The sequence below is a fragment of the Staurois parvus genome, unplaced genomic scaffold, assembly GCF_062004578.1.
Source record: "Staurois parvus isolate SC_StPar_1 unplaced genomic scaffold, SC_StPar_1.0 ptg000706l, whole genome shotgun sequence".
NCBI lineage: Eukaryota > Metazoa > Chordata > Amphibia > Anura > Ranidae > Staurois > Staurois parvus.
Genome location: NW_028318502.1, coordinates 3,244,078 through 3,261,051, shown reverse-complemented (window position 1 = coordinate 3,261,051; position 16,974 = coordinate 3,244,078). Strand labels below are relative to the sequence as shown.

At 39.7% G+C, this 16,974-nt stretch overlaps 1 protein-coding gene across 1 annotated transcript in view; it reads left to right on the top strand.

The window, feature by feature from the left end:
• The first annotated feature begins 1,885 nt into the window (after positions 1–1,885).
• Positions 1,886–16,974, top strand: part of LOC149445873 (vomeronasal type-2 receptor 26-like) — a 160,523-nt gene continuing 145,434 nt past the window's right edge. Inside the window, exon 1 of the mRNA XM_089653320.1 lies at positions 1,886–2,103. Within this exon, the coding sequence (XP_089509446.1) occupies positions 1,886–2,103 (218 nt within the window). The remainder of the gene's footprint in view (positions 2,104–16,974) is intronic.

Below are 16,974 nucleotides of genomic sequence, written 5' to 3'. Positions count from 1 at the left end.
GCCAACCTTGTGAAGACTTCCAGGAAACGTCTGACCTCTGTCATTGCCAACAAAGGATATATAACAAAGTATTGACATGAACTTTTCATATTCACCAAATACTTATTTTCCACCATAATTTGCAAATAAATTCTTTCCAGATCAGCCAATGTGATTGTCTGGATTTGTTTTCTCATTTTGTCTCTCATAGTTGAGGTCTCCCTATGATGCCAGTTACAGGCCTCTCTCATCTCTGTAAGTGGGAGAACTTGTACAATAGGTGGGGACTAAATACTTTTTTGCCCCACTGTGTATTACATTTAATTTAGATTTAATATACTTGATTTTTTTAAAGAAAGAAATCATCATTTCTTTCTTTATATTTGCATTGATCATTGGGTATATGATTGGATGTCGGCAGCTGATATTGATCTGTAGAGTTTAGGCTTAGAAGCGCAGGAGGCTCCTACAGAATACTTGATTTTTTATATTTAATTTTTAAACATTTTTATTTATTTTTTTCATCCAGATATAATTTTTCTCAATATGAAAAAATAATTTTTTGGGTATATTATATTGATGGTTTATAATAATTTATATGAGCACACCTTGCACTTTTAAAAATACAAAAACGTTTATCACTTGTATTTAAATATTGTTTTTTTTCAAAATAATAATTGTTTATTCACAATAATAATAATTTATTTACTCACAGCGGAGCGCGACACAAATTTAATATGATATATTATTTATTATCGCACAGTCCTATGGGTATGTGTAAAAGTGTCGGCAAACCACAGCACTAGTAAATATATAATTATTAATTATATTTCAAAATAATAATTATTCACAATAATAATTTATTTACTTGCAGCGGAGCGCAACACAAATTTAATATGATATATTAGTTATTATCGCACAGTCATATGGGTATGTGTAAAAGTGTCGGCGAACCACAGCACTAGTAAATATATAATTATTAATTATTTTTCAAAATTATAATTATTTATTCACAATAATAATAATAATAATTTATTTACTCGCAGTGGAGCGCAACACAAATTTAAAATGATATATTAGTTATTATCGCACAGTCATATGTGTAAAAGTGTCGGTGAACCACAGCACTAGTAAATATATAATTATTAATTATTTTTCAAAATAATAATTATTTATTCACAATAATAATAATTTATTTACTCGCAGTGGAGCGCGACACAAATTTAAAATGATATATTAGTTATTATCGCACAGTCATATGTGTAAAAGTGTCGGTGAACCACAGCACTAGTAAATATATAATTATTAATTATTTTTCAAAATAATTATTATTTATTCACAATAATAATTATTTATTTACTCGCAGCGGAGCGCGACACAAATTTTATATTATATATTAATTATTATCGCACAGTCATATCGGTATGTGTAAAAGTGTCGGTGAACCACAGCACTAGTAAATATATAATTATTAATTATTTTTCAAAATTATAATTATTTATTCACAATAATAATAATAATTTATTTACTCGCAGTGGAGCGCGACACAAATTCAATATTATTTATTAGTTATTATCGCACAATCATATGTATAAAAGTGTCGGTGAACCACAGCACTAGTAAATATATAATTTGATTTATTATTTTTATTTTATTTAATACACCAAAGTATCTCCCAGGCACATATATTCACAAATATACTTCTTGTACAAACACCTGGAAATAGACGGCAGGCGATGTGTCTGTACTGAGAACAATGAGAGATGGATCACACAGACGTGTATATAGAGAGGGGAGAGGAGTCAGCCCGTTGTACTGTCACTGGGATGCACACCCCGCCGTGGTGTCACGTATGACATAGATATGGGATACACGATACAGACAGGAGAATCCACGGATCCCAGCCATGGTGTCATCTCATCCTTGCATCATCCTGTTCTTTCTCATCCTCCAATGTACGGCACCCTGGAGGTCGGAGACGCGGAGTCCGGCCTGTACTCTCGGCTTTACCGACACATTTGATGAGTTCCAATATTTCCGGGATGGAGATGTCATCATCGGAGGAGTGATCTCTGTAAAATCACAAGATGAGTATTTCAGCAAGCCGAGGCAAAAGCTGTACAGGTATGTACCGTGCGGGGAAATCAGGGAACGAGGGCTCTCTGACACCAATCCATTCAGCAAAACTGCGGCTGTATTTCCTGGCTGTGCTCAGGTATACAGGGTGGCTATTATAGACATGAGTACAGTATACAAAATATATACAATGTTGCCTTTTTGTACAATATACTCATGTTCAGGGACGGACTGACCATTCGAGCACTCGGGCACTGCCCAAGGGCCCGGGGTCAGTAAGGGGCCCCATGAAATGCCCCTGGTACCTTTTATAGGCTTTTTTGGGTGTGCTTTGAGTGTGGGCAAGGATACACGGGCCCCATGATCCCCTATTGGGCTGTAGAGGAGATATGACTGCCATCATGCTGAATGGGTTCAGCTTGAGCATGTGGAAGAGTCCCTTCATTCTGAGTGAGTGGGGATGACATCGAATGTCACTGGACTAGTTTCCCTTTTGGGTCGAATGTTATTTAACCCCTCGCCCTCCAGAGGATTTACCCCCCCTTCTCCTGACCAGGCCATTGTTTTGCGATACAGCGCTGTGTTACTTTAACCCCTTCCAGTCCGGACACTTTCCCCCACTTCCAGACCGGACACTTTCCCCCACTTCCAGACCGGACACTTTCCCCACCCCCCTTCCGGTCCGGACACTTTCCCCCACTTCCAGTCCGGACACTTTCCCCCACTTCCAGACCGGACACTTTCCCCCACTTCCAGACCGGACACTTTCCCCCACTTCCAGACCGGACACTTTCCCCCCACTTCCAGTCCGGACACTTTCCCCCCCCCCCTTCCAGTCCGTACACTTTCCCCCCTTCCAGTCCGGACACTTTCTTCCCCCTTCCTGTCCAGGCCAATTTTCAGCTTTCAGCGCTATCACACTTTGAATGACAATTGCGCGGTCATGCAACACTGTACCCATATGAATTTTTTAGCATTTTTTTGAGACAGATAAAGCTTTATTTTAGTGGTATTTATTCACCGCTGGGATTTTTATTTTTTTTTTGTTATGTAAATGAAAATGTCCAAAAATTTTGAAAAAAAGTGTTTTTGTTATAAAATTTTGCAAATAAATAATATTTCTTCATAAATCTTGGCCAAAATGTATTCTGTTATCTTTTTAGTAAAAAAAAAATAACCCAAATTAGTTTATAACCAAAAATGATAATTTTTAAACATTTTTTTTTACATTTTTATTTTATTTTATTATTTTATTACATTATTATTTATGTTTTTTTTATTACATACTGTCACCCTAGCAGTACAGGGTCACCATGGTGACACTGTACTACTTGTGGGGGGTGATGAAGATTTTTTTTTTTACACCGATTGCTTTTACACTCATAAAGGCTGTAAAAGCAATCATTTATCCTTCTCTCTGGCTGCATTCTTGCAGTCATTGAGAAGTACTGAGTGAGCTGTGATTGGTCACAGCTTGTCACATGGTGCAAGGCTGTTGTGAATAGCCCTGTACCATGTGATCTCTGTGATCATTCACAGATTTCACACGTAGTAATCAATGATGTCAGACGTGACATCTTGCTTACACCTATTCATGTGATCACTGATTGGCCAATCAGTGATCACATGATCAGGAACCCTCACAGAGGTCCTGTACAACGATCGGTGTTCCACTGTGTCCGGAGGAAACAGCGGGCACCTGATCGCGGTGCTGCACGCTCCCAGGGAGCGCACACAAGCAGGGGGCAAGGAGGCTTACACCTATTCATGTGATCACTGATTGGCCAATCAGTGATCACATGATCGGGGACCCTCACAGAGGTCCCGTACGATGATCGGTGATCCTGTGTCCAGAGACGTTTATAAACAGCCACCTGACCCTGCACTGCCACCGTCCGGCCGTTTATATACAACAGCCGGAAAGGAGATGGTTAACCAACAACTGCGCGGTCATGCAACGCTGTGCCCCCAAATGAAATTTACATCCCCCTCCCCACAATAGAGCTTTCATTCGGTGGTGTTTGATCACCTCTGTGTTTATTTTTTGTGCTACAAATAAACAAAAAAAAAAAATCAATATTTACTTTTTGCTATAAAACATATCCAATAAAAAAAAATTTAAAAATACAATTTTACATTACAAAAAAATACAAAAATACATTTTCCTCAATGTGTCAACCAGTTGCCGCCCAGCCGCCATCTGGCTATAGCTCGTCCCTCCGTATATATATATGTTTGTGTGTGATTTTGCGCATACCTGCCGCTCTGTAGCAGTACTTCTACCATTGGATGGTCGGGAAGCGGTTATCCATAGAGAAAAGAGTGAGTCAGGAAAATAGCGCATTATGGCCATTAGATGGCGCTGGTGATCATACACATTTACTATGGTCAGTACTAAGAGCAGTCCTGTATTTGTAATTCATGGATCACATTTGCCCTGCAGAGGACGTACCCTGATAACATTCGGTTTTGTCCCATTTACATGCAATGAATGTACACGCAGTTTTCCAGGACTAGCAGCATGACATTTTTTTTTCTCATAGTCCCCCTAAGTCTCCAAGGCCCAATTCACACCTTCGCCGTTTTACAACGCTCCAAAATGCCGCTCACTGCCAGGACAAAAAAAAAACTTGATTATTTTCTATGTGTGTTATTCACAATGGAGCTGCGCTGCAGTGATCTGCACTAAAATGTAGACGTGTTGCGTTTTATCGCAGCGCACGGGAAAGGATTGTCGGCGCAACAAGCAGAACATCACGCTGCCGTGCGACGTCATGAACGAAGTGTCCATTTTGTAAACTTCAAATAAAGTTCTTAAAAAAAAAGAAAAACGGGTGCTGTGTGCTGAGCTTAACCTCTTGGTGCCGGCCGAACGCAAATGTGCGGCGACCCAGACGCTGAGCAGCCGCACATTTGCGGTCTATTAAAAAAACACATATGTGCTGAGAGCGTGCGCCCTGCGCACAGGTCCGGTACTCACGGAAAGGTCCCGATCTCCTCTTTCGATCGGGACCTTTCCCGATCATGTGACTGTAGTGACGGCGAATTACGGCGGTCACATGACCCTAAAACCCCGCCCCGCTTCACGACTTCTGGAACCCTTAAAGGGCCGGGAGGTGCCGGAGCCAAGGGGTTTCAGCTCCATGCACACTGGGGGGGGGGCGTTTTCATAACGCTGGAAACGTTAGCTGTGTAAAGTCATGTTAAAAACCGGAGTTTTTCACCGTTTTTGCATTAGCGTTTTGCAGCATATTACAGCATTTGCATTTTTTAGCGCTTTTGTTGGACCAAAAAAAAGGCCAAAATGCAGTTTTGCGGCATTTGCCCGCATTTGCATTTTTAGCACTTTTTTTGGTCAAAAAAGAGGCAGAAAATGCAGTTTTGCAGCATATTACCGCTTTAGCATTTTCTAGTGCTTTTTTTGGTCCAAAGAAGGCCAAAAAATGCAGTTTTGCGGCATTTTCCTGCGTTTGCATTTTTAGCTTTTTTTTTGGTCCAAAAAGAGGCTGAAAATGCAGTTTTGCTGCATTTTACAGCGTTTGCATTTTTTAACCACTTTTTGGTCCAAAAAAAAGCCGAAAATGCAGTTTTGCGGCATTTTCCCGCGTCTGCATATTTTAGCGCTTTTTTTGGTCCAAAAAAGGCTGAAAATGCAGTTTTGCGGTATTTTCCTGCGTTTGCATTTTTAGCTTTTTTTTTGTTCCAAAAAGAGGCTGAAAATGCAGTTTTGCTGCATTTTACAGCGTTTGCATTTTTTTTGGTCCAAAAAGAGGCCGAAAATGCAGTTTTACTGCATTTTACAGCATTCACATTTTTATCACTGTTTTTGGTCCAAAAGAAAAATGCCAAAAATTTAGTTTTGTGGCACTTTGCCATTTTTGCATTTTTTAGTGCTTTTTTTAGTAAAAAAAAAAGCCAAGAATGCAGTTTTGTGGCATTTTCCTGCATTTGCATTTTTGAGCATTTTTTTGTCCAAAAATAAGTCGAAAATGCAATTTTGCGGCATTTTCCCGCGTCTGCATTTTTCAGCGCTTTTGTTGGTCCAAAAAAAGGCTGAAAATGCAGTTTTGCTGCATTTTCCCACGTTTGCATTTTTTAGCGCTTTTTTGGTCCAAAAAAAAAAAAAAAAGCCAAGAATGCAGTTTTGCAGCATTTTCCTGCGTTTGCATTTTTGAGCACTTTTTTGTCCAAAAAAAAGCCGAAAATGCAATTTTGTGGCATTTTCCCGCGTTTGCATTTTTTAGCACTTTTTTGGTCCAAAAAAGGCTGAAAATGCAGTTTTGCGGCATTTTACCACGTTTGCATTTTAAGCACTTTTTGGTCCAAAAAAAAGCCGAAAATGCAGTTTTGCGGCATTTTCCCGCGTCCGCATATTTTAGCGCTTTTTTTGGTCCAAAACAAAAGCCGAAAATGCAATTTTGCGGCATATTACTGCGTGTTGCAGCGTTACAGCGTTTTTTACAGCTAAAAAGCTTCTCTAGAAGCTCGCTAGTTCTGTTTTTTTTTCGAGCCAAAAAACGTTGATTCCGGTCTGACACGCAGAGAAATTCCGGCACTTCTTCCGAAAAACACGGCCGAGGTTCCCAGTACGGTTGCGTTTTCCAGTGCGGGCGGCGTGCCGTTAGAACCAATGGTGCCCGCCCGCGGGTCCGCATTCCTCTGTGCGGGTGGTGCGGATGCATGGATTTTCATGCGAATCCGCATTGGCACCACCCGCGCAGATGTGAACCGAGGCTAAAGCAACCCCCATGGTGTCAGTTTGGGTTTCTAACTCTTTGGGCATTTCTACCTTTTTTTGGGGGGTTCATTATTGTGTTTTTTTTTTCTCTAATTGGTGCTTGATGTGGGGGAGGGGGATCACTTTTGTTGCTCGATCGTTCATTGGAAATTGACTTTTTTTTTTTTTTATAGATGAATGATTCGGGGTTATGTAGACGCTTTAGTTTTCATTTCTGTTATTGAAAGTATAAACCCGGCTCTGGGGGGGCGTTTTCATAACGCTGGAAACGTTAGCTGTGTAAAGTCATGTTAAAAACCGCAGTTTTTCACCGTTTTTGCATTAGCGTTTTGCGGCATATTACAGCATTTGCATTTTTTAGCGCTTTTTTTGGACCAAAAAAAAGGCCAAAATGCAGTTTTGCGGCATTTGCCCGCATTTGCATTTTTAGCACTTTTTTTGGTCCAAAAAGAGGCAGAAAATGCAGTTTTGCAGCATATTACCGCTTTAGCATTTTCTAGTGCTTTTTTTGGTCCAAAGAAGGCCAAAAAATGCAGTTTTGCGGCATTTTCCTGCGTTTGCATTTTTAGCTTTTTTTTTGGTCCAAAAAGAGGCTGAAAATGCAGTTTTGCTGCATTTTACAGCGTTTGCATTTTTTTTGGTCCAAAAAGAGGCCGAAAATGCAGTTTTACTGCATTTTACAGCATTTGCATTTTTATCACTGTTTTTGGTCCAAAAGAAAAATGCCAAAAATTTAGTTTTGTGGCATTTTGCCATGTTTGCATTTTTTAGTGCTTTTTTTAGTAAAAAAAAAAGCTAAGAATGCAGTTTTGTGGCATTTTCCTGCATTTGCATTTTTGAGCATTTTTTTGTCCAAAAATAAGTCGAAAATGCAATTTTGCTGCATTTTCCCGCGTCTGCATTTTTCAGCGCTTTTGTTGGTCCAAAAAAAGGCTGAAAATGCAGTTTTGCAGCATTTTCCCACGTTTGCATTTTTTAGCGCTTTTTTGGTCCAAAAAAAAAAAAAAGCCAAGAATGCAGTTTTGCAGCATTTTCCTGCGTTTGCATTTTTGAGCACTTTTTTTGTCCAAAAAAAAGCCGAAAATGCAATTTTGTGGCATTTTCCCACGTTTGCATTTTTTAGCGCTTTTTTGGTCCAAAAAAGTCTGAAAATGCAGTTTTGCGGCATTTTACCACGTTTGCATTTTAAGCACTTTTTGGTCCAAAAAAAAGCCGAAAATGCAGTTTTGCGGCATTTTCCCGCGTCCGCATATTTTAGCGCTTTTTTTGGTCCAAAACAAAAGCCGAAAATGCAATTTTGCGGCATATTACTGCGTGTTGCAGCGTTACAGCGTTTTTTACAGCTAAAAAGCTTCTCTAGAAGCTCGCTAGTTCTGTTTTTTTTTCGAGCCAAAAAACATTGATTCCGGTCTGACACGCAGAGAAATTCCGGCACTTCTTCCAAAAAACACGGCCGAGGTTCCCAGTACGGTTGCGTTTTCCAGTGCGGGCGGCGTGCCGTTAGAACCAATGGTGCCCGCCCGCGGGTCCGCATTCCTCTGTGCGGGTGGTGCGGATGCACGGATTTTCATGCGAATCCGCATTGGCACCACCCGCGCAGATGTGAACCGAGGCTAAAGCAACCCCCATGGTGTCAGTTTGGGTTTCTAACTCTTTGGGCATTTCTACCTTTTTTTGGGGGGTTCATTATTGTGTTTTTTTTTTCTCTAATTGGTGCTTGATGTGGGGGAGGGGGATCACTTTTGTTGCTTGATCGTTCATTGGAAATTGACTTTTTTTTTTTTATAGATGAATGATTCGGGGTTATGTAGACGCTTTAGTTTTCATTTCTGTTATTGAAAGTATAAACCCGGCTCTGGGGGGGCGTTTTCATAACGCTGGAAACGTTCGCTGTGTAAAGTCATGTTAAAAACCGCAGTTTTTCACCGTTTTTGCATTAGCGTTTTGCGGCATATTACAGCATTTGCATTTTTTAGCGCTTTTTTTGGACCAAAAAGAGGCAGAAAATGCAGTTTTGCAGCATATTACCGCTTTAGCATTTTCTAGTGCTTTTTTTGGTCCAAAGAAGGCCAAAAAATGCAGTTTTGCGGCATTTTCCTGCGTTTGCATTTTTAGCTTTTTTTTTGGTCCAAAAAGAGGCTGAAAATGCAGTTTTGCTGCATTTTACAGCGTTTGCATTTTTTTTGGTCCAAAAAGAGGCCGAAAATGCAGTTTTACTGCATTTTACAGCATTTGCATTTTTATCACTGTTTTTGGTCCAAAAGAAAAATGCCAAAAATTTAGTTTTGTGGCATTTTGCCATTTTTGCATTTTTTAGTGCTTTTTTTAGTAAAAAAAAAAAGCTAAGAATGCAGTTTTGCGGCATTTTCCTGCGTTTGCATTTTTAGCTTTTTTTTTGGTCCAAAAAGAGGCCGAAAATGCAGTTTTACTGCATTTTACAGCATTTGCATTTTTATCACTGTTTTTGGTCCAAAAGAAAAATGCCAAAAATTTAGTTTTGTGGCACTTTGCCATTTTTGCATTTTTTAGTGCTTTTTTTAGTAAAAAAAAAAGCCAAGAATGCAGTTTTGTGGCATTTTCCTGCATTTGCATTTTTGAGCATTTTTTTGTCCAAAAATAAGTCGAAAATGCAATTTTGCGGCATTTTCCCGCGTCTGCATTTTTCAGCGCTTTTGTTGGTCCAAAAAAAGGCTGAAAATGCAGTTTTGCAGCATTTTCCCACGTTTGCATTTTTTAGCGCTTTTTTGGTCCAAAAAAAAAAAAAAAGCCAAGAATGCAGTTTTGCAGCATTTTCCTGCGTTTGCATTTTTGAGCACTTTTTTGGTCCAAAAAAGGCTGAAAATGCAGTTTTGTGGCATTTTACCGCGTTTGCATTTTTAAGCACTTTTTTGTCCAAAAAAAAGCCGAAAATGCAGTTTTGCGGCATTTTCCCGCGTCTGCATATTTTAGCGCTTTTTTTGGTCCAAAACAAAAGCCGAAAATGCAATTTTGCGGCATATTACTGCGTCTGCATTTTTCAGCGCTTTTGTTGGTCCAAAAAAAGGCTGAAAATGCAGTTTTGCAGCATTTTCCCACGTGTGCATTTTTTAGCGCTTTTTTGGTCCAAAAAAAAAAAAAAAAGCCAAGAATGCAGTTTTGCAGCATTTTCCTGCGTTTGCATTTTTGAGCACTTTTTTGTCCAAAAAAAAGCCGAAAATGCAATTTTGTGGCATTTTCCCGCGTTTGCATTTTTTAGCACTTTTTTGGTCCAAAAAAGGCTGAAAATGCAGTTTTGTGGCATTTTACCGCGTTTGCATTTTTAAGCACTTTTTTGTCCAAAAAAAAGCCGAAAATGCAGTTTTGCGGCATTTTCCCGCGTCTGCATATTTTAGCGCTTTTTTTGGTCCAAAACAAAAGCCGAAAATGCAATTTTGCGGCATATTACTGCGTGTTGCAGCGTTACAGCGTTTTTTACAGCTAAAAAGCTTCTCTAGAAGCTCGCTAGTTCTGTTTTTTTTTCGAGCCAAAAAACGTTGATTCCGGTCTGACACGCAGAGAAATTCCGGCACTTCTTCCGAAAAACACGGCCGAGGTTCCCAGTACGGTTGCGTTTTCCAGTGCGGGCGGCGTGCCGTTAGAACCAATGGTGCCCGCCCGCGGGTCCGCATTCCTCTGTGCGGGTGGTGCGGATGCATGGATTTTCATGCGAATCCGCATTGGCACCACCCGCGCAGATGTGAACCGAGGCTAAAGCAACCCCCATGGTGTCAGTTTGGGTTTCTAACTCTTTGGGCATTTCTACCTTTTTTTGGGGGGTTCATTATTGTGTTTTTTTTTTCTCTAATTGGTGCTTGATGTGGGGGAGGGGGATCACTTTTGTTGCTCGATCGTTCATTGGAAATTGACTTTTTTTTTTTTTTATAGATGAATGATTCGGGGTTATGTAGACGCTTTAGTTTTCATTTCTGTTATTGAAAGTATAAACCCGGCTCTGGGGGGGCGTTTTCATAACGCTGGAAACGTTAGCTGTGTAAAGTCATGTTAAAAACCGCAGTTTTTCACCGTTTTTGCATTAGCGTTTTGCGGCATATTACAGCATTTGCATTTTTTAGCGCTTTTTTTGGACCAAAAAAAAGGCCAAAATGCAGTTTTGCGGCATTTGCCCGCATTTGCATTTTTAGCACTTTTTTTGGTCCAAAAAGAGGCAGAAAATGCAGTTTTGCAGCATATTACCGCTTTAGCATTTTCTAGTGCTTTTTTTGGTCCAAAGAAGGCCAAAAAATGCAGTTTTGCGGCATTTTCCTGCGTTTGCATTTTTAGCTTTTTTTTTGGTCCAAAAAGAGGCTGAAAATGCAGTTTTGCTGCATTTTACAGCGTTTGCATTTTTTTTGGTCCAAAAAGAGGCCGAAAATGCAGTTTTACTGCATTTTACAGCATTTGCATTTTTATCACTGTTTTTGGTCCAAAAGAAAAATGCCAAAAATTTAGTTTTGTGGCATTTTGCCATGTTTGCATTTTTTAGTGCTTTTTTTAGTAAAAAAAAAAGCTAAGAATGCAGTTTTGTGGCATTTTCCTGCATTTGCATTTTTGAGCATTTTTTTGTCCAAAAATAAGTCGAAAATGCAATTTTGCGGCATTTTCCCGCGTCTGCATTTTTCAGCGCTTTTGTTGGTCCAAAAAAAGGCTGAAAATGCAGTTTTGCTGCATTTTCCCACGTGTGCATTTTTTAGCGCTTTTTTGGTCCAAAAAAAAAAAAAAAGCCAAGAATGCAGTTTTGCAGCATTTTCCTGCGTTTGCATTTTTGAGCACTTTTTTGGTCCAAAAAAGGCTGAAAATGCAGTTTTGTGGCATTTTACCGCGTTTGCATTTTTAAGCACTTTTTTGTCCAAAAAAAAGCCGAAAATGCAGTTTTGCGGCATTTTCCCGCGTCTGCATATTTTAGCGCTTTTTTTGGTCCAAAACAAAAGCCGAAAATGCAATTTTGCGGCATATTACTGCGTCTGCATTTTTCAGCGCTTTTGTTGGTCCAAAAAAAGGCTGAAAATGCAGTTTTGCAGCATTTTCCCACGTGTGCATTTTTTAGCGCTTTTTTGGTCCAAAAAAAAAAAAAAAAGCCAAGAATGCAGTTTTGCAGCATTTTCCTGCGTTTGCATTTTTGAGCACTTTTTTGTCCAAAAAAAAGCCGAAAATGCAATTTTGTGGCATTTTCCCGCGTTTGCATTTTTTAGCACTTTTTTGGTCCAAAAAAGGCTGAAAATGCAGTTTTGTGGCATTTTACCGCGTTTGCATTTTTAAGCACTTTTTTGTCCAAAAAAAAGCCGAAAATGCAGTTTTGCGGCATTTTCCCGCGTCTGCATATTTTAGCGCTTTTTTTGGTCCAAAACAAAAGCCGAAAATGCAATTTTGCGGCATATTACTGCGTGTTGCAGCGTTACAGCGTTTTTTACAGCTAAAAAGCTTCTCTAGAAGCTCGCTAGTTCTGTTTTTTTTTTCGAGCCAAAAAACTTTGATTCCGGTCTGACACGCAGAGAAATTCCGGCACTTCTTCCAAAAAACACGGCCGAGGTTCCCAGTACGGTTGCGTTTTCCAGTGCGGGCGGCGTGCCGTTAGAACCAATGGTGCCCGCCCGCGGGTCCGCATTCCTCTGTGCGGGTGGTGCGGATGCACGGATTTTCATGCGAATCCGCATTGGCACCACCCGCGCAGATGTGAACCGAGGCTAAAGCAACCCCCATGGTGTCAGTTTGGGTTTCTAACTCTTTGGGCATTTCTACCTTTTTTTGGGGGGTTCATTATTGTGTTTTTTTTTTCTCTAATTGGTGCTTGATGTGGGGGAGGGGGATCACTTTTGTTGCTTGATCGTTCATTGGAAATTGACTTTTTTTTTTTTTTATAGATGAATGATTCGGGGTTATGTACACGCTTTAGTTTTCATTTCTGTTATTGAAAGTATAAACCCGGCTCTGGGGGGGCGTTTTCATAACGCTGGAAACGTTAGCTGTGTAAAGTCATGTTAAAAACCGCAGTTTTTCACCGTTTTTGCATTAGCGTTTTGCGGCATATTACAGCATTTGCATTTTTTAGCGCTTTTTTTGGACCAAAAAAAAGGCCAAAATGCAGTTTTGCGGCATTTGCCCGCATTTGCATTTTTAGCACTTTTTTTGGTCCAAAAAGAGGCAGAAAATGCAGTTTTGCAGCATATTACCGCTTTAGCATTTTCTAGTGCTTTTTTTGGTCCAAAGAAGGCCAAAAAATGCAGTTTTGCGGCATTTTCCTGCGTTTGCATTTTTAGCTTTTTTTTTGGTCCAAAAAGAGGCTGAAAATGCAGTTTTGCTGCATTTTACAGCGTTTGCATTTTTTTTGGTCCAAAAAGAGGCCGAAAATGCAGTTTTACTGCATTTTACAGCATTTGCATTTTTATCACTGTTTTTGGTCCAAAAGAAAAATGCCAAAAATTTAGTTTTGTGGCATTTTGCCATGTTTGCATTTTTTAGTGCTTTTTTTAGTAAAAAAAAAAGCTAAGAATGCAGTTTTGTGGCATTTTCCTGCATTTGCATTTTTGAGCATTTTTTTGTCCAAAAATAAGTCGAAAATGCAATTTTGCTGCATTTTCCCGCGTCTGCATTTTTCAGCGCTTTTGTTGGTCCAAAAAAAGGCTGAAAATGCAGTTTTGCAGCATTTTCCCACGTTTGCATTTTTTAGCGCTTTTTTGGTCCAAAAAAAAAAAAAAGCCAAGAATGCAGTTTTGCAGCATTTTCCTGCGTTTGCATTTTTGAGCACTTTTTTTGTCCAAAAAAAAGCCGAAAATGCAATTTTGTGGCATTTTCCCACGTTTGCATTTTTTAGCGCTTTTTTGGTCCAAAAAAGTCTGAAAATGCAGTTTTGCGGCATTTTACCACGTTTGCATTTTAAGCACTTTTTGGTCCAAAAAAAAGCCGAAAATGCAGTTTTGCGGCATTTTCCCGCGTCCGCATATTTTAGCGCTTTTTTTGGTCCAAAACAAAAGCCGAAAATGCAATTTTGCGGCATATTACTGCGTGTTGCAGCGTTACAGCGTTTTTTACAGCTAAAAAGCTTCTCTAGAAGCTCGCTAGTTCTGTTTTTTTTTCGAGCCAAAAAACATTGATTCCGGTCTGACACGCAGAGAAATTCCGGCACTTCTTCCAAAAAACACGGCCGAGGTTCCCAGTACGGTTGCGTTTTCCAGTGCGGGCGGCGTGCCGTTAGAACCAATGGTGCCCGCCCGCGGGTCCGCATTCCTCTGTGCGGGTGGTGCGGATGCACGGATTTTCATGCGAATCCGCATTGGCACCACCCGCGCAGATGTGAACCGAGGCTAAAGCAACCCCCATGGTGTCAGTTTGGGTTTCTAACTCTTTGGGCATTTCTACCTTTTTTTGGGGGGTTCATTATTGTGTTTTTTTTTTCTCTAATTGGTGCTTGATGTGGGGGAGGGGGATCACTTTTGTTGCTTGATCGTTCATTGGAAATTGACTTTTTTTTTTTTATAGATGAATGATTCGGGGTTATGTAGACGCTTTAGTTTTCATTTCTGTTATTGAAAGTATAAACCCGGCTCTGGGGGGGCGTTTTCATAACGCTGGAAACGTTCGCTGTGTAAAGTCATGTTAAAAACCGCAGTTTTTCACCGTTTTTGCATTAGCGTTTTGCGGCATATTACAGCATTTGCATTTTTTAGCGCTTTTTTTGGACCAAAAAGAGGCAGAAAATGCAGTTTTGCAGCATATTACCGCTTTAGCATTTTCTAGTGCTTTTTTTGGTCCAAAGAAGGCCAAAAAATGCAGTTTTGCGGCATTTTCCTGCGTTTGCATTTTTAGCTTTTTTTTTGGTCCAAAAAGAGGCTGAAAATGCAGTTTTGCTGCATTTTACAGCGTTTGCATTTTTTTTGGTCCAAAAAGAGGCCGAAAATGCAGTTTTACTGCATTTTACAGCATTTGCATTTTTATCACTGTTTTTGGTCCAAAAGAAAAATGCCAAAAATTTAGTTTTGTGGCATTTTGCCATTTTTGCATTTTTTAGTGCTTTTTTTAGTAAAAAAAAAAAGCTAAGAATGCAGTTTTGCGGCATTTTCCTGCGTTTGCATTTTTAGCTTTTTTTTTGGTCCAAAAAGAGGCCGAAAATGCAGTTTTACTGCATTTTACAGCATTTGCATTTTTATCACTGTTTTTGGTCCAAAAGAAAAATGCCAAAAATTTAGTTTTGTGGCACTTTGCCATTTTTGCATTTTTTAGTGCTTTTTTTAGTAAAAAAAAAAGCCAAGAATGCAGTTTTGTGGCATTTTCCTGCATTTGCATTTTTGAGCATTTTTTTGTCCAAAAATAAGTCGAAAATGCAATTTTGCGGCATTTTCCCGCGTCTGCATTTTTCAGCGCTTTTGTTGGTCCAAAAAAAGGCTGAAAATGCAGTTTTGCAGCATTTTCCCACGTTTGCATTTTTTAGCGCTTTTTTGGTCCAAAAAAAAAAAAAAAGCCAAGAATGCAGTTTTGCAGCATTTTCCTGCGTTTGCATTTTTGAGCACTTTTTTGGTCCAAAAAAGGCTGAAAATGCAGTTTTGTGGCATTTTACCGCGTTTGCATTTTTAAGCACTTTTTTGTCCAAAAAAAAGCCGAAAATGCAGTTTTGCGGCATTTTCCCGCGTCTGCATATTTTAGCGCTTTTTTTGGTCCAAAACAAAAGCCGAAAATGCAATTTTGCGGCATATTACTGCGTCTGCATTTTTCAGCGCTTTTGTTGGTCCAAAAAAAGGCTGAAAATGCAGTTTTGCAGCATTTTCCCACGTGTGCATTTTTTAGCGCTTTTTTGGTCCAAAAAAAAAAAAAAAAGCCAAGAATGCAGTTTTGCAGCATTTTCCTGCGTTTGCATTTTTGAGCACTTTTTTGTCCAAAAAAAAGCCGAAAATGCAATTTTGTGGCATTTTCCCGCGTTTGCATTTTTTAGCACTTTTTTGGTCCAAAAAAGGCTGAAAATGCAGTTTTGTGGCATTTTACCGCGTTTGCATTTTTAAGCACTTTTTTGTCCAAAAAAAAGCCGAAAATGCAGTTTTGCGGCATTTTCCCGCGTCTGCATATTTTAGCGCTTTTTTTGGTCCAAAACAAAAGCCGAAAATGCAATTTTGCGGCATATTACTGCGTGTTGCAGCGTTACAGCGTTTTTTACAGCTAAAAAGCTTCTCTAGAAGCTCGCTAGTTCTGTTTTTTTTTCGAGCCAAAAAACGTTGATTCCGGTCTGACACGCAGAGAAATTCCGGCACTTCTTCCGAAAAACACGGCCGAGGTTCCCAGTACGGTTGCGTTTTCCAGTGCGGGCGGCGTGCCGTTAGAACCAATGGTGCCCGCCCGCGGGTCCGCATTCCTCTGTGCGGGTGGTGCGGATGCATGGATTTTCATGCGAATCCGCATTGGCACCACCCGCGCAGATGTGAACCGAGGCTAAAGCAACCCCCATGGTGTCAGTTTGGGTTTCTAACTCTTTGGGCATTTCTACCTTTTTTTGGGGGGTTCATTATTGTGTTTTTTTTTTCTCTAATTGGTGCTTGATGTGGGGGAGGGGGATCACTTTTGTTGCTCGATCGTTCATTGGAAATTGACTTTTTTTTTTTTTTATAGATGAATGATTCGGGGTTATGTAGACGCTTTAGTTTTCATTTCTGTTATTGAAAGTATAAACCCGGCTCTGGGGGGGCGTTTTCATAACGCTGGAAACGTTAGCTGTGTAAAGTCATGTTAAAAACCGCAGTTTTTCACCGTTTTTGCATTAGCGTTTTGCGGCATATTACAGCATTTGCATTTTTTAGCGCTTTTTTTGGACCAAAAAAAAGGCCAAAATGCAGTTTTGCGGCATTTGCCCGCATTTGCATTTTTAGCACTTTTTTTGGTCCAAAAAGAGGCAGAAAATGCAGTTTTGCAGCATATTACCGCTTTAGCATTTTCTAGTGCTTTTTTTGGTCCAAAGAAGGCCAAAAAATGCAGTTTTGCGGCATTTTCCTGCGTTTGCATTTTTAGCTTTTTTTTTGGTCCAAAAAGAGGCTGAAAATGCAGTTTTGCTGCATTTTACAGCGTTTGCATTTTTTTTGGTCCAAAAAGAGGCCGAAAATGCAGTTTTACTGCATTTTACAGCATTTGCATTTTTATCACTGTTTTTGGTCCAAAAGAAAAATGCCAAAAATTTAGTTTTGTGGCAT